The following is a 25108-nucleotide window of genomic DNA, read 5'->3' on the forward strand; positions in this document are numbered from 1 at the left end:
ACATTACACAGCTGGGCTGGCTTCTGGGCCAGCCGTTAGAAGTTACCCAGAGGTGCTTCTGGAGTTACTCACAGAGAGAGGAGGGAGACTAAGCTGATTATTCACACCTTTTGAAAAGCACTCCCGTTCTGCTCTGCACGTTCATGAAGTGAACTAAGGATGCGCAGCATCCCGTGCACACGTTATCTTTTACCTCGGTGCAATTCAGGTTGAGGTCATCCCTGTGTTTCCACTTTCATCCACTGCGAACATTTGCACATGAACTTTTCTCGTCTCTCCCCGGCAGGAATACATGGACGCCAACAAATGCATCAACGAGCTTCTCAAACAGCTCGAGGAGGAGCGCCGCAACGTCCGAAGGTAAGACGCTCTCTAAGACGGGTTCTGGGGCAGATGTTTTATTGCCTGAAGGTATCAGCAGCTGCCTGCAATCCATTCCCAACGAGGGGCAGCAGAACAATGTTGTTTGGTTTTGAGCTCAAGACAAGCTTTGTACGCCGTTCTTGAGAAATGCTTTTTGTGCTGGTCGCACTCTAAAAGTGGCGGACAAAGGGGAGACTCTGAGCCCACTGTGGGGTTGACTGGGGGCATTTCTCATGGAGCAGATTCGCCCAGACAATGGGAATGAAGAGCTTATGGAGATGCCAATCTAATGACCTTGTCCCCTCCGTGCTCCTGTCCTCCTAGCCCTTCCAGTGGTGCACCGCCCCCATAGAAAAAGAGAGACAATTTTTTAAACTTCACCCTCTTTTGTGCGAACCTCTCTCCATCTCAATGGAGCTGTATTCCCCCAGCTCAAAGTAATTTTCCCCCTGAGTGAGCAGAGAGGGGCTGGGGGTTGGACAGAAGGGGACAGAGGTCTCGGGGTGGGTGGCTGGAGGGATGGAGGGGGGGGATGAATGACCACTGACCATCCCCTTTACTAGGCTAGGGCAGCCCCTTAATAAAGGAAGTGATGTGTAAAGGAATGACCCTCCCGTCCAAGTCATACCCACCCCTGATCATAATACGTCCCCCTGAGACACCCAGAGGGACATAACAGCCTCCAAGAATGACCAGAATGAACTGACCTATGTTTGGCCAGAGGACCAACCGGATTCAAAGCAATGAACTTGCGTTGACTCCAAGTAGCTGGAGTAGATGTCTTAATCACAACCAGTAGGTTGTAGTAGATCTATTTATGTGTTCACATAAGCCTGCGCTGAACAGAAACTCCCGCTGTCTTCTCTGGATGTGGCATCATATGACTTTGTGCCACCTCTAACATTAGCAAAGCCAGGGATGATCAGGAGGTAAGCTATCCTCTAGCTACACTATAAATAGGAGCAGTTTCTGCTGCTGAACATCCTCCAGTATCTAAGCGAACTGAACGGAGAAGGTCTTCGTTTCCCATGTGACACTGGTGGGCTCAGGGCTTGCGGAGTGTCTGAGGGGAAGCACTGTTTACAACCATCCCTTTGTGCTCCGTGGGGTAGAGGCAGATACTACTGCATGGCTGCTGTAAACACGCCAGCGTATATTCAGCCACGCTTTGAAAACCTCTGAGGCACGGCCTCTAGAAACAACACACCACTTTGTGTTTGGGTTTGTCCTCTTTCTCCGGTGTTGTCGGATTCAGAGCGGCGGACAGTGATGAATGACTTCACAAAGGCTTTTGTTCGGCTAAAACACAGGCCTCAAGTAAAAACAACGCCTCCTTTTCCCCTTATTAGGCAGCATCTCACGACGCCGTAGATGTTCCCCTCCACCCCTCAGAATATGGGGCCCATCAATCCGTCAGGATCCCTTACATTCCTCTAGTTCCCTGCATCCCTGCGCCGTGACCCAGTGACCTACTGCATTCATGTCTCTCATTGTGGGGTAGTTTCACACAGATTGGACAATTATGACTTCTGTTTTTGCCCCTCAATGTTTTTGAATCAGGGAGGCTGAAGGTTTCGACAGAATCATGTGGAATCATGTGGAAGACGTAAGCTACAGGTGGTGGCTGCATGCTAGTCATATTTAATTAGATGCATCTAATCAAAGATAATTTTCTGCTTGTTTTTGGTTGTGCACCACAAACATCTGCCTTATCCGTGACCGGATCGTTGCTCGATTGAGCACAAAACCACAGTGGGACGTCGCGGGGCCTTCCAAAAGCTCCGCAGCGAGGTGTCGACATCAGATGGAGCAGATCCAGCGTACAGTTGGACACCAACCCGTGGTTTTCTAATTATTCATCGCATCGCGTTACATGAAAAGTCTTTTTTTTTTTTTTACGGTTTACAGTCTCGTTAGTGGCGGTCCTGATACCCTGCTGACCCTGATGACAGTCCAGACCTAGTGCTTGTACGTGTCGGGTTTGATAAACACTGAGTGACAGACATGTGATGGAGGGACATATGGATGCTCTGCAGCACAAAGAAGCATGACGGGCGGGGAGTGAGTCTGCAGTGACCTCCTTCTGACAAGCTGCTGTGTCAAGGCACCGTGACTGTGTAATCTTCCCCCGTGGATTAAAACAATGTAGATTAGATATTTTTTTCTCTCTCTCTCCCCATCTCCGCTCTCCCAGCTCCTGATCTGCCACCGTGCTCGGCTGGATTTTGATTTTCTCTGAATCTTGCTTTGACCTTGTTTTTAGTGGGTCGAGCGCGCCGTCGCTGGCCACTATCAGGTCACGCCGCCCCGGAGTCGGCCTCACCTGCCATTTTCTGTCTGCTCTGGCAGATGGTGTTTGTCTGTGACCCTTTCCACACCTTGGAAGACGGGGAGGGACGGGGAGGGCGAGGAGGCATGGGACTCAGCTGGGGATGCACGGGGCTTAGGACAGGTTGCGCGGAGCAGGCAGCTGCAGCCTTAGCTAAAAGGACATTAGCGACGACATCTGCTGATCAATAAGCTATTTGTCATGTTCATACCGCAGCGTTGCCTCAAAGACCGGGATAGAAAGTGGAGGTCAGATCAGATGCGCTCTTAGCTGAGGGATTATAGGTAATAGGACTTGCTTTGTGTGAGTGAATTTGCCTGCGGCTAGAGTTGAAGACGTCTGGCCTGTGACAGCTCAACACTTCAGCCCCGCTCGCCTGATCAGTCATACTTAGGTTGGAGATTTTGGATTGTGGTTTGGAGAGCACCATTAGCGCAAACGCCTGCAACTGCTTCCCGGGAAGACCTCAAAAAAATGTTGTGAGAGACTTCACGCTGATTGGAGGGAAACGTCCCGGCCCTCCCGTGGCGACGGCGCTAACTAACTAAGAGGGGAATAAATGAGTTTAATCACACGAGAAAAAGAGAAAGACCGCAGGAGCGCGAAAGCTGGGAAACAGCTTGACAAATGTGGACCTCGCCGATGTTACTACGAGGCATATCTGGTCTCAAAGACGCCTGTGTGCTGCCGGCGGTCTGGGCAAGATGAAAGGCTGTAATCCTCAGCTGAAGTATGTGGCGGGGCCTGTTCTGTCGATGAGGAGGTGGATAGGGTACTGCCTCCCGCAAACTCCCCAACGCCCTAAGGACCCGGCGTCTCGCTTGGGCGAGAGCACTGCATTTTACAACTTTAATTGGATAAGTTGACCGGTCTAATGCAATAATTTGATCACGCTAAGCTCCAAAGAGACCTAATACGCTCTCAAAGTATATTTGTGCGCCCTCAGAAGTGAATGACTGGGCCTAATCCATCCATTAGAGGTCATTTTACAGCCCAGGAATCCAGGCTCCAAAATATCTTAAAGGAGCAGTTAGTGGGTGAATAAATCCATCCATTAAACCTTCACTGGAACCTCCGGGCACTGGAGGAATTTATTTATTTTTTTAATCATTCCCTCTTTTTCTTCATATAAAATGCTTGATTAAAGCTTGTGGGGTGCGAATCGTGAGCAATTTGCGACTAAAAAGTAAAAAAAAAAAGAAAAAGGGAAGTAATCATGCTTTCCATGTGCGCTAGCTGTAATTAGCGTGTCCACATCACAAGCGCTGGTTTGATTGGAGGCTGACGGCGTCGGCCTCTTCCATTCAGGAGGAGTTAACGGCTGAGGAGGTGACACAAGTCAGCGCTCTCTAGTTTATCCTGGCGAGGATTCACCGAGCTGCCAGACGTGGCTAAAAGTGTATCAGTTGGGTTTTATGGAGCCTGCGAGCGGAAGAGGTTAATCGAACGGTTTAATGAAGCCTTTTTACTGATGCTCCTTCAAGGTCATTCCCTGAGCTGCATTCCCACACACTGCCTCCTTCTCCACATATCACTCAGCGTAAGCCTCCGTGTTTCTATTTCTGATGCATTCAAGGTTAAGCGTGAAGCTAAACAGCTGCACTGACTTAAAAAAAACAAAAAGAAAAGAAAAGCCGCACTTAAGTTATCGGCTACCCTGTTCCAGCAGATGCAGTGTTGCAATAAATTCTTTTTGTTCGCTGCCACCTGAGATTTTGCGGTTTCACAACATGGACATGCAGCGTTTTACGGCACTTGTGACATGTTTTCTCGGCCCTTGGGCTAAACAGGGTATTATCTGCATTCCTGGAGGCAGTTAGCTGCGTTTAAGAGTCTTTTTCAGGACGTGTAATGCCTAATTACTGTAAAAATGTTGTTTTTCCATGCGTGTTCTCAGACTCATTTGCGCATTTTATCTGATTTCCGTCCGATTTGAATGTAGGTTCGCCACAACATTATTAACTTGAGCCGAGTTCGTCTCCCACCGTGCTGGGACTCAGTTATTTTGACTAATATGCGAGCTGCGAAGCGCTCTGGAAAACATCCTCACTTTAAGATGAGAGGAGCGATAGAGCCCGTGTGGTTTTGGCTGGTGGGTGTCACAGTGGTTGCATCCACGCTATTTAACCACCAGCTCAGGGCTCGCTGGAAAACATCCTCTCACCTTATTATTATTATTTATTTTTCTTGGCCTGCGAGATGAGGGACCAGTGTAGTACGATATGTGCTATTGCAAATGACTTAACTGAAGATAAGATCTTGTTTATTGCTTTATTGTACAATACCGGACATTTTTTGATGAAATAAGATGAAATATTAGCATCTGATTTTTAGACCACAAACTAAAATCTGTGCATCTTATTTGTTTGTAGCTCTTATGGTTTTAAACGTGTGAAAACAACTACTAATAGGTCAGGTTTACGATAACTATAAGCAAATGTCAGCATCGTGTAACGTTGTTTCAGCAACTCCTGTTATCACCAAATGCTAACGGGAAAACTGAGACCTTGAGGCGGTCCTTCCCTTGTGTCTATACAATAGTCTGATTTGTGAACTGTAATCACACGAGGAATGCAGAGGCACTTTTTAAGGATTTGCTTAATTAAAGATCAACTCCATCAGCGATAATCCCGCTCACCCCGGTCTTGATGACTTCAAGTATTTCCTGGAAAAAAAAAAAAAAAGAATCTGGCCTGCCGATGATGGACCACCATCGGGGGAGAATCGTTCCGCCCTCATAACCCTGCTTAATGAAACATGACGGAAGTGCATTATCGTTTTCATTGTGTTACACACTTCATCTTGCCACAAAGAAGTTAGAGGACACACACTAAGACACTCATGAGAACATGCACACGGCCTCTGGGAGAGTTGGGGGGTTCGGGTGGGGGGGTCTCCCGGCTATCATGCGATCTGGATGCAGATCCTGACCAGGCTTGTTGGCCAAACAAACACACGGCCTGTCTACATGTTGGCATTTCCGCCTTGATGCAGAAAACATCCCACCCCCCACCACCATCCCAGCTGTTCACAGCTGAATATCTCGTACCTTCCAAATGATTTCCTTATTTTATTTCTCACAGACATTAAATATCGCAGCTTAAGGAGAAGGGAAGTTTTTCATCTTCTTCTTCTTCTTCTGCTCTCGAGTGATTAATGTCTAACTGAGAACACACACCTAGACAGCTCTAGGTAATGAGCTCGAGCGTCGCATGCTGGCCTCCCCCCCAACGCCTCCAGCCGCCCCTGGTCACTCATCTGTGATCAAGCTGCAGGGGATTAATGTCATGGAGGGAAAGTGTGACCGATGCTGGAGCCCTGGAATGACACCGCATTTGCACCAGAAATTGCAAAAAGGTGAACTTATCCAACAAAAGAAACTGGTTCGTGCGGGTTGGTCTCCCTGCAACATTAACACAACACCAACGGCGTAAAATGTGCCCTTGTAAAGGAAAGAGTTTGATTTGAAGACCTAAATATCCATCTGCGCATAAAAAACTTGCGGTGTTTGAATTACCGTAACTCACTGATGGACAAAATTCAAATTGTTTGGAGGAATTTGTTGGTAAAAACGAAGTTAGTTATTTAGTCAAGAATGTCTCCCAGTCAAAAGCACAACTTCCCAGTGTTCAGCCACACTTTAAAACAAGGGGTATTTGAATTACCGCAACTCACAGTGGTTTGTGGTACTGACAATATTTAAAGGACCCATGTAGGGGGTTAAAGGACCCATGTAATAGCTAAAGAAATGCTAATTGCGTCCACATATGTCTGTGATTTTGCAAACACAGAGCTAAGCAAAAAGTCTATTTTTTCCTGATTTGCATTTGAGTGGAAGTTAGAAGTGGGAGGAGCACAAATTAGTACACGCCCTCAAGTGCAGGATGACTCATTAACATTTTCGGTCTAAAATACACTTAAGAAAACCTTTAAAATGTCCTCTTTTTTGTCAAGTTCAGGCGAAATACAACATGAAATTTAATTCTGTGTCCTTGCAGTAGAGTATTTTTTTTTTACATCACTGAACGCTGCTGTCACTTCAGTGAAGGCCCCAAATGCTTCTTCAGCCACCGCACGCATGCTACCACAACCGCTAGCGCTAGCCTTTTAACCGAGGCCACTCCGCAGCGCAGTTCAGGAGGTGCTGACGCTCACACGTCTCCCCTTCCCTCAGCCGGCATCCTCAGACCACCCTGCACACCACTTGCGAGCCCATATCGACCCGCCGGCCCTCCAGCCACCGTCGCGTCTCCTTCCCCATAACCACCCCCCCACCCCTCCCTCCTCCCTGTGGAATGCTAACCTAGCCTGAGTGTGTGTGTGTGTGTGTGTGTGTGTGTGTGACAGTGGTGGAGCCAGGCTGGCTGTGTGGGCGGCCGAGTGTTTCCAAACAGTGGAATCTGTCACTGACACCCCTGGCAGAGCAATAAGCAGCGCCTTAATGAGCTCAGCAGATCACTCAGCGCACACCAGCGACACGCACACACACACACACACGTGAATCTTACTCATTCAGACGGATATGATCTTATGGCACCGTGCAAAGACACACAACAACACTCTTATTTACACTTTTAATGGATGCAAACAAAGCTCTGCCTGCTACTGAACTATGTCGTCCGTTTATCACAGCAGAGACGAGACTGATCAAATTAAAATGAACCATATTTCTTGATTAAGGCGCGAGTGGAAGTGCTGACTCAGACGTCCATTTGTCTTTTTTTTTCTTTTTTCTTTTTCATTTTATGGTGCGTAATGAGTGACCACCTGCTCTTAAAATCCAATCACGCTCGCTCCATATTCAGATTTCCCCTTCAAGGCAGCTGCGTGCATGATAAACACAATTACCCCCTCCCTCCGCAATAACCAGGAGCCATGAATCCGTCCGTGAGTTTTTTTACGACGACAAACAGGAGGGGGGACGTCTGATAACGAGAACGTGACGTTTTTTTATTATTTTTTTTATGATTGCTGTTGACCAGGTTTATCAAACTCTGACATGTCATCCCAGAGTCCCCCCCCCCCTCCCCTGCAAACTAATTTCCTCACATGCTTCGTGTCATTGTTCATTTAGGACGTCGGTGACAGTGACTCTGGGCCAAAGTGGCAGTGATGGCCCCGGCTCTAAGTCAGCCCAGTCCTTTCTTCCCCCTCTTTAACTGAGCGCTCCTGTCACCGGGACCCTTTTAATTCCCCCTTTCACCCCTCCGGTGCCCGCCCCCTCTCGCACTGGTCCTATTGGGGATCAGACAATAGAGTACCCCCCCTCCCAATCCTCCTCCTCCTCTGCTTCTTCACAGGCGTCCTGCCTGGTTGAGGCTTCGGGCTCCAGGCTGCAGTTTGTCACAGCCATTCAGCTGAGACTGATTGTGATTGCGGCAGATGGGCCCGGAGTCGCTCCTCGGCGGAAGGCGAACCCAAGCACTACTTCTCCCCGTCTCTCTCTCTTTTTTTTTATCTCCGCCGCCTCGGTCTCGAGCTCTTCCCTCAATTGTTCCCGCGTCCTCTCCTGTCGGGGCTTTGTCCTCCCCACGGGGCGCGAGGCCAAGCACGTTTTCTGGCGCAGCTTTCGCAACTTTGCGAAAAGAAATTCGTGATGCAACTTGTCCAGGTGTGCAAACTGTTTGCAGGGTTCCTCCTCACCAGACGAGTCCGGTTAGTTGAGCATCACAAGCCGGCTGCCGGCTGAGTTAAACACCCCCCCACCCCCTGTACTCAACACTGTTGTCAACCCTGGAAAACTCCTCCTTCTCCGTGCAAACCCCCCACCCAAACCTCGCTTCTCCTCCCCTGAGGAAAGAGCCACCTTCAGAGCAGCAGTCTCCGCGAACACATGTTAAACGTCCTGTGAGCCCGAGGAAGGAGGGAGAGGAGAGGAGAGGAGAGGAGAGGAGAGGAGAGGAGAGGAAAGGAAAGGGGGGGGGGTGTGGGACGCAGTCAGAGACAGAATGAGAGATAGAGGCAGAGAAATATTCCGAGGAGAGATAAAGCCGGGAGGCGGGGTGGGCGGAGGGGAGGTGCACAGCGCCGCGTGAAGAGGAGCCTCCGAGCGTGTGTGCGCGTTAGTCGGGAGAAAAGCGCAGAGAGGGGAGCGCGTATGCGGCGTGGAGAGAGGAGAAGGGGGGAGTCAGCGCATGTAGCCAAACTGAGAGGAGGAGGACGGAAAAGCGAAAGGGAAGGATATAGGGGAGCGCTTGAGGAAAGGCGGAGAGAGGAGGAGTTCTGGTTTCCAGTCAAGTAGCGGGAGGGCAGGGAGCAGTGTGGAGCAGTGTGGAGCCGGCAGTGCTGCATTGTGGATGTAAACTTTATCATCTGGGGGATCGGCGTGCAGGAGGAAGGCTGCTGGATTACCATGCGTGTCCTCTGAATGCACCAGGATGCTGCTCCTCCACCAGGGTAAGACAGCCACGAGCCAGGCGGCAGCGTTTCTCTCCTCTTCTTAATGATGCTGGTGGTGGTGATGATGCTGTTTGTATATAATAAGGAGGAGGTGGAGTGGTTCATGCATCAGCAGCATACACATGTGCAAGGGGGTAGATTTTGCACTGAGCTCATCTGCGAATCGCGTGTCCTGTTGCCAGTGGCAACAGCACGGAGCCCGGGCGCTGCGTAAAAACCACTTTCTGACTGATAGCGGACGGAAGGAAACCCGTCGTGTATGAAGAGGTGAAAGCAATCCGACGTTGCAGGGGGATTGTGCAGGAATGCCTCCCCTCCCCTCCCTTCTTTTTTTTTCTTTTCCTCATACTCTCACTCTCGGGCAGATTAAGATTTGCTGCCCGGCCCACTAATCCCGCAACTCAAACCGCTGGGACCGGGTGCATGTGAACGCCGGAGAATGTGGATTACAGGGATGCTCTGGTGCGGTTTTATTCATGCGCCGCGCAGCTTCTCTGGTCCATATGTCAAAGTCCGGGCAGGTCAGGGGTCTCCTCGTGGGATGCCTGCGATTCTGGACACTGGCTTTATATTTTTAGCCGACTCTGTTATCTCTAAAAACAGAACCATAGAACCGAGAGCATGGGAGAGTATGGGAGGTATCATCACTCTCTTGCTGGTGTTGTCAAAGTGCCAGATAGAAATGCCATTCTGTCTTTTTGTTTTTTTTTGTTTTGTTTTTTTTGTTTTTTGCCCTGGGAACTGGTGCTTCTCATCACACAGCCAAAAAAATAGCAACATAGAGGATGCTTTATGAGAGGCAGTGAATGAAAGCAGCCAAGGACTCCCAAAATATACGGATAAAATGTTAAGCTATCCCTTATTCCTTCACTAAAATATGTTGGATTCATGTGTATTTAGACAAATTTGTGGGGGTAAAAGTATCAGTGATCCACTGCAGAGCCTTGGTGATATCACCCCGCCAGCAGGGCAGATGTGTTGCTGCGCCGGGCAGTTTGAGCTCTGAAACCTACCTGGGGATTACGGGATAAGAGGATTGCCAAGTGGAGGGATTTGATTTTATAGAATTAAAACTGTAATTCTGTCCGATTCCAACTGTGGACGTTATTATTATTATTATTGTTGTTTGCCATGTCCTACATTTCTACAGCAGTTTCAAAAGTCCAAAAAAAAAAAAAAAACCTCAACATCTCCATGTGCCTTTGTGCTCCCTTCCACCCCTCTAACTCATGTCCATCACTTTGCCCCTCACTCCTCTACATCCGATTTTCCCTTCCGTCTCCTCCCTGTATTTGGTGACCCTCAGCTGGCGTATTGGGCTCAGGTCAAACAGAATTACTGAGGAATGTTCCCCGGTTCAATGGCTGACCCAGTGGGCCTCAGCATGGGGGCACTTCCCCTCCATTGACAGCCAGAGGACTTTCATTCTGGAGGAGGGAGCGGGGGGTGTTTTAGGGTTAGGGCTCCTTCCAGACAACTTTCCCATGTAATTCCCCAGCGTCTCTGCGGCGTCCGTCGCTACCGTGGAGCCGTAAGCCGGTTTAATGATGTGTACGTGTGAGGCACATCTCGGGATCTGGCCGGCCGGAGCCTCGTTGAGACGCTCTGCCTCTGTGACTGCGGGCCATCCAGCTCAATTAAGGCTGCTGTGAATGCATTCCTCCCCTCAGCCTGCTCTACATTTATCTTCCCCCACGAACAGCACGTGGGAACTGTAAAAACAGTTTGAGTCCTGCAGAGAACCCTGGAGCTGGTATGAACCTGTTTTTTTTTTTTTTTTTTAATAGAAAGCTCAATAAAGATTTTTTTTTTTTGATGCAAACATCCAGAACTCGTTCAATTCACTGTCAGCATGTTTGAAATGAAGAAACAACTCTACTTGGAGATGTCTTTTGTCCGTCTGTGTATCTCCTGCTGGCTAAAGCTAGCGCACTGTCACTCAGGAAAAATATAAAGTTTAATGGTCCGACGCGATTTATAACCAATAAAAGACTTTTATTTGCTCGCTATCAATGGCGTACTGCATGCACCGACTGTTTTTGCCCGGAGACAAAGCATCGCCCAGACACCCTCGCTGACTGTTAAGTGATGTCATTAGAGCCGGAGCATTTTTGTGGTTTCTAAATGGGTGAACTCGCTCCATGGGAGTTCACAAAGGTGCAAGGACTCGTGGGCTGCAGTTACCGCATTTAAACGGCCTGTTTACCAGTTAGCACTGGCACGAAGTTCAGTCTTTCTTTTTTTTTTTTATTTGGTAGTATCTTGGCTCGTGAGCATAAACTTTTGTTTTTGCACTTTATTGATTCGTCTCTTGGTGTTTCAGCTCTTGTAAAAAACAATCCCAAATTGGATTAGGGTTTTTTTTTTGTAGGTCACGGAGCTGCATGCCAACATTTTACAAGATAATATGGTGTTATCCTTGTTTACTACACACACACACACACTCTCAGCTGACACACTTTCACAGTTGCAAACATCTCACGGAGTTTCGGGATCAAAGCTGAGAGCGCTCCCCCTTGTTTCATATTTCACTCCTTGTCACGCCGATACTTTCGGCGGAGTGGGCTGTTTACGAGGTTGGAAAAGGGGGTCAGTGTCGTATTTGAGGTTGCGCGGGGCAGGGGAATGTCAACAAACTTCGGCGCCCCCAAACCCTCCCTCCTCCCCCCCAACCCCCCACCTCCCTATCTTGGCTGTAAATCATCGGATAATAGAGGGAGAAACATGCAGGACCGCATCCAGTGGCTGGAGGTGTTGGCGCAGCTGGAGAGGAAATGGATGGAGGCTGCTGGAGAAGCTCACCGTTGAGCTGTAAAACTCTTTTCCAAACACCTCTCTTGTTGTGTTTGAGTTCTTTTAGTCATTTGGTCCTTTACCTAGAGAGACGGCTGAAGGAACTTTTAAAGGTTTGATTGCTGCCAGAACCCTTTAGAATAGCCTAACCCTAGGGTTAGGGTTAGGGTTAGGACACATCAGCAGAATTACTTAGTTTTTTCTATTTAAGTAAACAGTGTTTGCAACTCGAAGTTCTTCTTGTTGCATCATTTGAAAACACATGCACCTCGTCGTAGGTAGGTTTTTATGAGCAGGCCGAACGCTCCACTTTACTGCACCTTTGTCTGCTTCTGTAAAGAGCTGCTGTTTGCCTGCCTCTCTGAAAACGATGTGTTGACAGGTGCTGTAAAAATACCCCCTAGCCTTTGCACAGTCTCCATGACTCAGCAGAACCTTCTAGTGTTACAGTACAGTAGTAAATGTGAATCTCCCGGTTAAGGCAATGCAGGGCAGCCGGGGTGTGAAATGCAAACAGAACAATGGATGAGACTGAGTACGTGGGGCCTTTTCTAGCCACAGAACAGCCTGCAACAATTAGCAAACCGCTGCACGGCAAAGCTTTCATCTGCTTCATGTCCAGTCGGACGGTTAGAGATAAAGAGATGAAGACGTGGATGGGAAGCATCAGCTCCTCGTCCACCATCTGCATCACACATACATCCTTTTTGGGTGCTGCTACAATTTTTCTAACTTCTCCTAAGGTTTGGTGCATGAAAATGAAAAGACATTCTTCTATAACCGTGAAACCAGCCTCTGTTCCGGCTTCGTGGCGTGGCGTCTTGGATCGAATTCAAACATGTTCTCGTCGGCGTCACGTATCCTGAACGCGTCCATCTCGAGCTTTAATTTCTGTGCAGATCGAGATTGAGGTGTTTACGTCCGCTGCAGCAGAAGTAGTATAATTTCCAGAAAGCACAGGTAAACTCCTTTAAATCACGTCCTAATTGTAGCCCAGTGTGAAGGGTGCTCTACTTAAACTCAAATTAAGCAAAGACGAGATGACTACCTGTGGCTGGGGTTGCCTTTTGATGACCATCAACTTATTCTTCTACCTATCTTCAAGCATCTTTTTCAGTTTGGAGCCATCTCTTATCTTTTTTTTTTCTTTTTTTTTGGGACATGAAAGATTTAAAAGGCATGCGAGCGTGTGTGCATGTCTCTGCATATCCCTTCCAGTCTGTTTGTACATGTGTGTGTTCATCCATGTGTTGAGGAGTGCCCCTTGTGCGATCGCGTCTAGCCCCAGTCTTGTAGATCATCGCCGCCGCCGCCAGCCGGCGGGAGGCCCGGCGGTTACTGCGGCCATTTTTAAAGCACATCTGCTCATCCGCAATGTTTCGTTTCGTCTGGACGGGAATGCGTCTGTGGCTCGGAAACAATTGAGGTCAGGCCCTGCTCGGAGAATAAGAAAACATTTAGGGAGACAGACAGTCAGGCAGGGGTAATCCACGCTTGGCGGGTGCATTCCTCCGAGCTCAGGAGGAGTCTCAGAGGACTCCTCTCGTAGCATTTGTGCTGCTTCAGAGGTTTGAAGATGCACTGCAGGCGTTTGCCCTAGTAAACATTTAAATCATTGACCTTACTGTAGCAAAGACAAAGTATTTTCTCTGAGATTATGTCAGCCCAGAAAAACCACTCGCTGCTTTTATGTTGCACCGGCGTAATGAAGCTTTTCCAGAGGGCTCGATGTTATCACAGAGGGGGAAGCATAAACAACTCGGAGTGCTCTGAATGTTGTTGACTTTGGATAAATCTTCCTAATCACGATCAGCTCGACTAATTACTCAGCGACGGGGCCCAAGTCCGAAGTCGTTAAAAAGCAGGAACATCACAAAGAGGAGAATTTTTTCTGTCTTTGTAACTAGAATCCGCAAATCAGCATGAAGGAGTGAATATGTAGAGATGGTATTAGGCCGCGTGGCCGCCTCAGAAGGTTCTTTGTGTGCTCACAGCAGAACCTCATCGCATTTCACCTCGTCAATAATTGATGGTGTGCCGTGGTGAGGTAAGGCTCATTGTGCCTGGTTGACTGACTGGCTGGCTGGCTGGGTGGGTGTGCGAGGCGCTGACATGTGGCTCCTGTTTTTCCGCCGGGGTCCGGCGCGGGAGACGGGAGGTCAGGAACCAGCTGTGGGCGAGGCGCTGGGAACAGGCGTGGGTCAGGCCGCTGCTCGGCCTCGGCGGGCGGCGCTGCCTGGTGATTGATTGGGCCCGCCTAATGCACGGGGACCAATTGAGCGGTCACAGATGTGAGGGCCCCGCCCCTCGGGGGGGCGCTCGAGCCAGATGAAAGTGTTTACACTGGGGGCTGAAGCTGATTTCGATGCCATCGCGGTATTTGCAGAACGGAATTTCAACGTTAAAAGTCTAAAGGGAGCGACACGTCGATTGAATGATATCAGACGGACGCTGCATGTTGAAGTCCATTTCATACTCCATGGACTTCATACGCTAGACTGTCAGGCTTGGATGTTATAACTTATCAAACGCCTCAGTAAACTCATTGTCCCACGCTGGAGGCTGGCCTGAAATTTTGGAGTTACATAACAGGGACGATTAAGGATGACCGGTCCGGAGCAGGCACTGAAAACATGGCCAGAGTCTGAACAGGATGCGCTACGTGGGCCGAGGGGATTGCATTGCGTGCGTTTCAGGGCTCTTAACCCAGCAGGAGTGCAGACGCTAATACATAAATGCATGGCAGCTCCACTCTCATCCAAACATTTACGCGTCCCTCCCGGCCGCTCTGTGTACGGCTGCGCTTCAGCGCGATTGAGATGTTTAGCTCCCGTTAAGCCTCGGTGACAATATTGGAGGGATGGTTTATATTTATGCATCTTTTATACTCTTAGATGTGTGTATTTATGTCAGCGTGCGGGGGGAAAGGCCGGAGCAGTGTGCGGTGTTTAATCTGTTAACATCTTTCTGCGCAGAGGAGAGATTAACTCCAGTTTATAGTAAAACTGTACACAGCGCTGCACGGACTAGAGGAAACCAAAACACATGAGGCAGCACTTTTTTTCTCTTTCATTATGTGCTTAAGAGCAAACAATGTACAATGGATTAAAGCACCTGTATGGAAGATCCGTGATAACAGCGATGAAAAGACAGCTAAACGGCTGCCTCCCACAATGCAGTTCAAAGCACACGGGCCCGACGTGTCGGCTCAGGTTGGCAAACGCTCTCGGCGAGATTGATCCTCCCTAGGCCCTGACAGGTCGTGTCTTTGCACGCCGCCACCACGGCGCTCAGAAGCAAACAGACGGCGCGTTGTCTGGGCTGCAGGGGAAAGCGGGCGCTCGAGGAGGGCTTACACAGGGCCTGAGCAGGGAGAATGTGTAGAGGAAACAGGGCTGATGTGCTGTGAATGCATCGTGGTCACTCCATCTGATCCCAAAGAAAAGGCTGGGGGAGCATCCCAAAGTTCCACCTCTGCGCATACCTGTGACGACGCATCACAGAACAAACCCTGAACCGAGATGAAAGACGAAACCAGTCAGGACATTTTCTAGCTCAAATACCAAATGTAAAAGAAGTAGGTTCATCCACTAAGTTCTGCTTTTAGACGTGGGCGCCATGAGTGACTTTATTGATGCCTTTTTACCGCTGTTTACTTGACCTCGTTTTTCTCATGACGCCGGCGTTTTGTGCAGCGTGGAAGGAATAAGGAGGAGGCTTAGTGCAGTTATGATTAGGGTTGTCTGCAGGTTTATCCTGCTCCAGTGGAGCTCCGCGGGATTCCCTCCTCTGGTGATGCCTCCCCGTGCTATCAGGTGATTCCAGGTCACCGAGAACCGCCGGCGGTCTGCGTCAGCGCTGGAACTTATTGCGCCATGTTTCTGCAGCAGGCGAGGCGAGAAGTTCCTCCGCAGATCCTCCGTCTGCTCATGCCGGTGTTATCATAACCGTTGGAAACGAGGTCCATAGCTACAAAAATAAGGCCCCGCGTCTTAATAAACTACAATTACCCTTTAAAATGAGGCGTTCAGGGACCGCGTGCCTGCGTCCCGACCCCCTTTTTGGAGGACGTTTGTGAGAACATGAAGGGGAGGGAGGGGGTGGGGGGAATGAAAACATGATAATTAATGTGCGAGACCCACCATGGTATTACAGCAGGGCACGGAGATGGTTCGAGATAAACCCTTTGACAGAGCGGCCTTCAGGTTGCTCATTAGTTTACACAGCTGGTAAAAGTTTATGAGTGATCGGCGAAACACGCCGATTGGGAGCGAAGTGCAGGAACGTCTAAAGGTCTAAACACAAACAGAACAGGGAGGATTGCCGAATCCACGTCAGCGCCAGTTGGACGCGAGCGTCGCCAGCGAGCGCTTTGCTCTAGAATACTGTTTTGACTGCTGCTTGTGCCAATTACTATAATTATGTTTAACATAGAATGTCAAATTGCTCTATATTTGGCGATGATTTTCTCGGGGGCGCTGTTGGCTCATGCTCCGCTGCTCCTGGAACATGCCTGCACATAAGTGGCCTGAAACTTAACCCCTTACAGGGCTGACGCTCAGCCATAACACAGACTGGAGGAATGCCAGGCCGGTGCTGTTTAACAAAACAATATCTGATGTGAGAAGTTCCAGAGACAGTTTTTTTTTTCCTTTCCTTTACCCCCTTTTTTTTATTTTTTTTTGTACAAGGTGGTGTACAGTATGTGGTAATAGGAAGAGGCGCATTGTGTAACCGGAGCGTGTTAGTCAATCAGGTGTGGCACGTTCGCTGGAACACTTTAAATCACTTTTGGGAAGAGTGTCACCTGCGAAAAATGTACGAATCCACGATGCTGTCATGGAACGAAAACACCTCACACGACACGCCGCCGACCCAACACAACGCCCTGGTGTCACCGCTCGACTTCCGCGCGTCTTTCACAATCTTCCTTCGACTCAGTCTGGTCCCGTCGGAGGGGAACGCGTTTAGTCTGTGGCTCCAGACGGCGAATTCATCCGTCAAACATACACCTACACCCCCCGCATGAGCACACACACACACACAGCACAGGTAAGCCACTCAGAAACAATGGTGTCTTGTCAGGGGATAAGGGGAGACGTTAGTCATGTTTTATTTCTAATGGTTGTCGTGTGCTCGTGTGAATAATGTGCAGGTGATTGTGATTACTGCTGTGTATATATGGCGTCGTTGGATGCCATAGTAGGCGGCTTTGCATGCGGAACTATAACTGGCTTCCTTATTTAGCTCTGAATGCAAAGATAATCAGGGGATATATGAAGTCACGCGCCTCTTGTGTTGGCGAGTTTACCGTAAGCTCATCCAGACACATGCCGCTGTTGTTGTTGTTTTCAGTGGTAGAAAAAAAAGTACAGATGATTTTTTTTTTAAAAAAGCTGTTGAAGGGTGACGGGTGGCATGGTGCGCGTCCCGGAGCAGCGTCTCCGTTGCCGTGCGGTGCCTCAGGAGGGCCCGTAAAACGGAGTTCTTTATTATCCGCGCTAGTGTGCCAGGGTTTAGCCCGTTAAAGTCTGGAATGCCCTCACGTGGGACTAGGATCGGACTCGCACAATCGGTCTCTTTGTAGCGTGCGAGGTGTGTGTGTTTGTGTGTGTGTGTGGGGAGTTTGTTAGGAGCGTCTGTGTGTGAGGATGCCTCGCATTGTGTTTCTTACGAGCTATTTCGGTCTGAATAGTGCGAGCTCTCCTGCAGTAAGCTATGGACGGGCGCCAGGGTATTATTGATCTCAGTAAACAGGAAATGATTAGCTAACAAAACGTGACTGAGTTGTTTTTTTTTATATCAACGCCATATTTTTCCCCTCAGACACTTGACTGAACAATGGACTCACAATGACTCACTCTAATTGTATCTATCTCCCCCTTCCTTCCTCTCCTCTTCCTTTTGTTTAGGGAAAAGCTGGCCGTGGCTCGCCTGCAGAGGGAAGTCGCACGGAGCAAGAGCGAAGGAACAATGGTAAAGTACAGTGGGAGCCGCTCGGCCCTATAATCTGCACAAAGCCACACACTGCGGAGGGTCGGTGTCAATCTTTAGCGTCTCGGGGAGAGATCCCGAGAAATGTCGTTTGTTAAAAGTAAACTGTGGAGTTGGCGCCGCGGCGTGAACATCGCCCTGATTTGAGCTCACAGTACGGGTGCTTGGAGGAGGTCAGCAAGTGAAAAGTTGAAGCATGTGATGAAGCGGCGCTCAGCTGACTGACTGACTGACGCTCTAACCGCAGGCCCAGCTGTTTCGCTGCACTCCCATTCTCTTTATGGCAGCCGGCCTAGAGCAACAGCTCACGAGGGCCCGCAGACTCCCAGGTTCTTCGCTCTGGATTTAGATAGATCCTCTATTGATCCCCGGAGGAGAAGTTTTGCTCCGTGCTGGCCTCACAGCGGGGGGAGGTCAGAGCTCGGGGGGGTTGGATGTTCAGGGTGTAGCTAAAGGGCAGCTTGAGTTGATGCACATAGAGACAGTGTGCGCTTGTTCTAGTGGGAAATGTGTTAAGAAATGCAGACGCTGTGACCTGGCTAATTCGTTTTAAAGGGAGATACGTGCAGACGGAGGTGGATGTTAGTTCCAGGACTTGTTTACGTCCACCGTCACAGATCAGATCCGTCTGACCTCTGAATGACTCCTCCACTCTGCTGCCTCAATCACTTGAGCAAGAACAAGGCTCCGCACTTGGTCCAGCTCAAATCTACCTAAATAAGCTTCTGCTGGTGGGTAGTTCTTACATCCAACACGCTTTATTCCAACCTTCACCTGAACACCCGACAAAACAAAATGCATGATATTCAACAGGAATCTTGTTAATTCTTACAAATATCTGGGTAACTGGCTCGACAACACACTGCTCTCCAAAGTCAGATCTAGAATTAGAGTTTTCTGCAAAGGACAATTCTCACCAATCCTCGACTACCAGGATTTGTGGGAAAAATTCAAAAAATATACATATATGTATAAAAAATGTCTGATCAACCAAAGATTTTGCGAACCCCCTGCAGTAGCTCCACAGACCCCCTGTTGAAGACCTCTGATTTAAAGTCACTTAAATCCAAAACACTGCAGCTTTTAGCTTCTATTTGGACTAAATACGAAGGTAAATCTCTTCTACCTTCGTGCAGACAGGTCGGTCTAAGCGTCCACACTTGTTCACGTCCTCTGACCTCCCAACGCCGCCCCAGAATAAGATCTATCACCGTCCACGCCGCGAGCCTTCACTGAGAGCTCACACGAGTGGATGACATGCTAATTATTAGCTGAGAGGGGGGCGGGTGGTGTCTGCGCATGCCCGGGGTAGGAAGAGGGATGAGTTATCTGTGCCAGACAGGAGGGTAGAGGGGTGAGGGTGGAGGAGGAAGAAAAAAAAGAAAAAAAAGGACGGGGATATCACTAAGCTCCATTTGAAATTGGGATTATCCTCGTTGGACTCCCCTCGTCTCCGTCTCCGGCATTCCTGCGAGGCCTCGGTCCTCCAATAGAAACGAGAGCGAGGCTTCTGCTTCAAGGAGATAACTGTCAAAGTGCTGCTGGTATGAAGTGGGCACGGGCCTCTTCCACACCCCACATCTCTTCCCGCTAACCCAGAATGAGAGGTGGATTAAACCGGCGCAGACTTTCTGAAGTGGCGTCTCCCAGCTCTACATCCATTAGCATCTCCTGTGTAATCAGAGAAACTCGCCTCCGAGTAGCTCCGCGGGGATGTGTTGTTTTTTTACCTCCGTTATGTTGGGAAAGAATGTGAAAGGCATCTTTATGATTGCGAGCTCTAAATGAAACAGCCCGGACACGCCGCACTTCGTTTTAATAGAGCCTCCTGTTGGGAAACACGGTGCGTAAAAGTAGTCGTTTGGGAGGATCGTGAAATACTTAAAGGCTGCACCACAGATATACGACCACACACACACATACTGAAGCAGCACCAGGTCAGTTTCTATTTCACATTCGAGCTTGGAACTTCTGGCCCACTCCTGAAAACTCCCAGAAGGAAAAACATTGGATTTCCCTTTTAGGTGTTTTGGTAGAGCACAGGTCAGGGTTTACTCTGAAGGCTTCAGTCTTTTCTCCCAACAAGCCGGCCCTGTCTGTCTCCAGTCAAACCGCTCATTCACTGCTGTAGGTTTCCTCAGGAATTCTTCACACCCCAAACCAGAGGCGTGGTGCAGGGCAAGGCCAGGCAGGGCAGGGCAGGGCCGCTTTCTCTTTTGATGCCACCCTTTGGAGTCCACCATCAGCGGCAGGATGCTGGGTTTCCTGCCAGGGAGAAAACAGGAGCCCGCATGTCGGCTCGTGAAGGCTGAAGGGGGGGGCGGGCTCTCCATTAAAAAGGCATTTAAAACTGTTAAGTTAAGATCACCGCCGCTGGAAGCGGCTGTCCAAACACGACGGGAAAATAAACAGCGTGGCTTTGAGACAAACTGGAATTTATTTTCCTTTGGGGTTTTGTGGATATTTGAGCTCAAACAGCCTCACACGTACGATGCTCGGGCTGATTGCAGCGTTTGATTGGTTCACGGCTGAGTGGAGCGTACACGAGAACGCTAACGGGGATCGTTTTCGCCCCGCTTAACTGTGCAACATAGTCATTTAAAAAAAAATAATAATAATAATAAAAAAAGTCTTGATTTCTCTGGAGTATTTCATGTAGAAAATGAAGTAAAGATAAGAGGTGAAGAGCATGGGGGGAAAATAAGCCCCTGGGGCCAAGATAGCAATCAGCTATTGTCTGTCTTCATGATTTTACGTGACACAGTTTCAAACAGAGCGTCAAGTAACATTTACTGGGTCATGAAGGGCTTTTAGTCCTGAGAACAGCCAGAGAGGGTTTTGTTTCAGGAATTAAAGATAATTAACAGTTAATGAAGGAAAGATGTAGATAATATAGAACACATATAGTAGGTAGGGGGTCCCTGCTTAAAAAGAAAGTGTAGTTGCATGTCCCATCACTTCTTACCTACTCCTGTTTGCTAGGCTACTCAGCTGGGGTCTTCTTGTTGGTTGCTAGGTAGGTTGTTGTTGACTGCTAGCCTGCTGGTTGACTTTTTAGTTGAGCTAAATGTGTTTTGTCTGTGTTTTTATGAATGCTTAAAAAAACGTTGAAGTCCCCTACTCTAAATATACTCTACTAGCTAGCTAGCTAGCTAGCTGTTGCAACTGTTGGGCCTGGGCATCAGTGAACGGTGGTGTCAGACTCTCCTCAACCGGGTCGAATTTTGCTACAGAAGTGACGTCATTGTGCAGCACAGGGAGAGCAGTGGGTTCATTCGTGGTTTAATTAGTCCTGACAATGATTTATTTACATATAAACCACCACAAAAAGTTAGAGTGGACCTCTTTTGTAGTGTGTTTTCAGCAGATAAAAAAAAAAAAAGAATCAGAGGCTTCAAAGAGGCTCCGGTCCTCGTGGAGCTGCAGCGCTGAGGGACCTTCATGCAGCATCTGACAGCTGTTTGACAGCGTGGAGGTTCAAGGGGGGGGACTCAGGTGCCATCTCCACCGATTGGCCTTATCAGGCACAGGCAGGGGCGAGGGCCGAGATGGGGTCCATCGTAACCCCCCTCCGCTCCTTTCTGCAGCCCCTGACATTCACCGGGTGACGAGCGTTGACAGCCGGGCCCAAATCGCATCTCCACACCGTCCCTTTTCATGCACCCTCCGGAGCGTATGTGGGGCTGAATGAGTGCGTGGGTGGGGTGTGGTGGCGGTGGTGGTGGTGGGGCGGTGGAGCTCCCCTGGCAGTGATAAATGGCCCACTCATATGATTTAGCATATTCCTGGGGTGTGTGTATTATTTGCTATAGTGCCGGTGGCTGTGTGAGAGTGGTACACTCTAATGTAGTGGCTCTCCATGATAATAGAAGTGATGGAGCCCCGGGGGACACAGGACAGAGATTTGCAGTAAATGAAACAGTTGTTTCTATAACAAGTCGCCTCGGAAATTATTTGTGCTTCTCTTTTAAATTACATTCAGAGGCACCGAGCGTTTTAGAGCAGGGGTCTTAAAAGTTTTTCAGGCCAAGGGATTAAGTAGGGACCCCCAACCTTCTATATGTGCTCTATATTAAACTAAATATACATTATTATTATCATTTTACATTGAATATTAAGCTATCCCTTTACTATAATATGTTGGATCCACGTTAATGTGTAAATTTGATGGGGAAAAAATGTATAAAAAATGTCTAATCAACCACATGTTATGTTTTAGACCATAATTAATATCATCTCCTAGTAATGACTTTAATTTTACTTTAATCTAATTTCGTCTCCATCCCGACATTTCAAATCCACCATGTGTGCCAACCAGGAAGCCAAAATCCTCCTCCTGTTACACTTTCATTTAAATTCAGTCATTGCTGACGAGCGCACAAACACACACACATGAAAAAAAAAAAAAAAAAAGCGGCCTTGTGGCCTCGTGTTTTATTTATGAACAGAGAACCTACGCAGTGCATTGTGTCCCTGATGTTTGCTTTAGCAGCGAGCCACAGATCCGCTCCCGGCCCTTTGATTAGGCAAAGAGCTCCAACCGAATGGGGGGGGTGGGAGGGTGCTCTGTGTAATGAAGAGATTATTGAGCCCCCTCGAACTGTACCCCAAAACCCTTGCATGAACACACATGTACAGAACCAGAGACATGCACTTAACCTGATGCAGCTTCTCTTTTTTTATATATAGTTGCAGCCACAACAGGAAGAGGCTCAGGTCTCTAATTAATTTAGAGTCCTTGGTGGATCTTGGGGTGGGGTTGGGGGGGGTGGGTATCAGGGGGGTTCGAGTCTTCTAGTAATTCAGCTCGGATGAATACCATTACCATCTAATGCTGTCCAATTACCGAGGCTCGCTCCAGTCTGGGCCCTAATAGAATTCTAGATGTATGATTCACTTTAGCTGGAGCTTGTTGCGAAGATGCAACAAACACACAAATCAATACTCGGACCCAAAAGAAGGAAGGGTTTACATGTTGCCGGTGATAAATACATGGATGCACGTTTTTTTTTTCATTTAAGCGGGAAATGAAACTGGTCTTGACCGTGACCGAGGTCAAATTTAATCCTTGAACACCCAATCTGGGTTTGTTTCAGATATATGGCTCTGGAGGCCGGTGTAAAACCATTTTATAGATTACTCTGCCTGTTCCATTTGACATTGTATTGTTTGATGGAGGTGGCTTTGTTGGAGACGCCGACGGAGTTTCTCTTCCTGGAGCGTGTTGCCCTCCGCAGGACAAACCCGGTAGCACAACCTCCTCCAGACCAGACACAGACCAGACTGAGGATTATCTCCTACACAAAGATGCTCTCATCAAAACCTTCCCTTTGAGATCTGTTGCCGTGGCGTGTCGTCTTTGTAGCCGCAGCTAAGGCTCGTCAGAGAATATGCTTTCAATTAGCCCTTAACCACAGAAAGAGAGAAGGAAAAAAAAACAGACAATAAACAACCAAGGAAAACTGTAATGTACTGCTCAGGCTTTCTGGCCACATAAAGATAGTTTGATTTAATGGCGTCGGGCCTTGTTAAATTGCTGAAATTATATATTGAACAAAAGCAATAGAGGGTTTTTTACTACAATGTAGACTATAAATTCTGTGTTGTTATTGAGGTTGTTGGCAAGACTCTGTCAGCAGACACGTAGCGGTCGGTGGTTTATGCCCGGGAGCGTTCGTTAGGACCGAAGCTACCGAGGAAAACCATGGCAAACACTCTGAACTATAACGCAAGCAGTGGCGCAAATAAAAAAATTAAAAAAAAAAAAAGCATTTAAGAGGAATTCATTTCAACAGCTAGCATTGTTTTTGGGCTTTTCTGCAATAGGAAAAAGTTTGAATGTTGCTTTTTTTCCTCCCGTATAAATAAAATTAACAAAAGAAAAACAATGTAAAGAAGAGCTAATGAGTCATTGGTTTACGTCCAGATGTATAGGTGCAGCTCTTGGCAGGGGGACACTCTACTTTATGCCTGTGTAGGCCTGGATTTACAGCGGCCATTACTCCCGACAGAGGCGGGCTCCCCGCCGCGTAAAGAGCCGCTTCGCATAGCATCCACAAATTTACAGCCCACAGTGAAGACCGGAGCCGGTTTTAATGGCGACTCGGGTTTAATATTCCCTCTCACTGACCCATTCACCCAGTTAAAATCGGCCTTTTTTTTTTTCTTTTTTACAGCGGGAGTAAAGTGAAATATGGTTGTTTATTGGTGGCACTGGAGGCTGCATGGTTGGAGCTGAAAGGCCGTCTCCAGTTGTTTTGTCATTTTTCTTTGCAGTTTGGTTTCACGGCCTTTAAATCATTTTAAGACTCATGTCGAGGATGTCTTAAATGCTCCTTTTACGCCACTAGATGTCCCCATAACGCTTGTAGACGTTTGGAGTGTCTGAGCGGTGCTCAGCCCGAAGAGGACGACGTGTAAAAACCTCAAGGCAGATGATGTTAATCCTGAGAATGATAGATAATTACAGTCAGCGTCAACTTTCTGTCTTATTCAGCAGAAGCTGCACCTCAGCGTGCGAAAGAAGGACTTTTTATATATCATATCAATCCGCTTATTTCACATTCTTGTGTTTTTAGACAAGACTTTGGCACGTGGTTGATCGTTAAAATATAGAAGAAGAAGAAGAAGAGAGCCAGCTGCTCTGTCAAACTCTGCCAGACTAAGAGAATGATCCTCTCTCGTTTGCCCCGTCAGCTAAAAATCCTCAGCCTCGGTGCGAGCGGCCGGTAGCTCAAACCTCCTCTGCAGAGGAGACAAATCACTGCAGGAGGGAATGTGCCTGCACCGGGGGCCACTGTCTTTTGAAGTCGGGAGGGAGGGCGGGGGGTTTGAGGCGAGGAAAGGTTCTCTCTTTCGGGAGCCGATGTCTGAGGCCATCAAGAAAGAGAAGAATCCAATTAAAGACTGGGAATAAAGTTGCGGCGGAGGGAAGGCAGCGGATGAAAACCGGCTGTGTGATGTGTGGAGACTCTCTGCGCCGCGGCTCCTCGTGCGAGATAAAGTCACACCAAACAAAACCTCTGCTGGGGCGGGGAGGACTTAGAAGTGGTTTCATTTCCTCTGCGACTGAAATTAAAACTCAGTAACTACCATCTCTTTCAATAGCCGGGTCAAATAAGATCATATTTTTTTTGCACCGTTACCAGGCAACAACCTGACTGGCTTGTAGTTCTCGTCGTAAACATCCTATTCGTGGTTTTCGGATTGAGCGTGTTCTTAGCACACGAA

The 25108-nt window shown here is 48.4% G+C and overlaps 1 protein-coding gene across 5 annotated transcripts in view; it reads left to right on the top strand.

Annotated features, from left to right (window-relative positions):
- LOC125000754 (nck-associated protein 5-like) overlaps positions 1-25108 on the top strand; it is a 107097-nt gene that overhangs the window by 35931 nt on the left and 46058 nt on the right. For 3 of the 5 annotated variants that reach the window (XM_047576397.1, XM_047576404.1, XM_047576398.1), the window contains 2 exons: positions 287-360; positions 17797-17860. In XM_047576397.1, coding sequence (XP_047432353.1) covers positions 287-360; positions 17797-17860 — 138 coding nt within the window. Of the gene's footprint in view, positions 1-286; positions 361-8591; positions 9089-16191; positions 16937-17796; positions 17861-25108 lie in introns of those variants that run through there. The other 2 variants (XM_047576399.1, XM_047576400.1) reach the window with 2 other exon arrangements.

The sequence above is a fragment of the Mugil cephalus genome, chromosome 23 (genome assembly GCF_022458985.1).
Source record: "Mugil cephalus isolate CIBA_MC_2020 chromosome 23, CIBA_Mcephalus_1.1, whole genome shotgun sequence".
Classification (NCBI taxonomy): domain Eukaryota; kingdom Metazoa; phylum Chordata; class Actinopteri; order Mugiliformes; family Mugilidae; genus Mugil; species Mugil cephalus.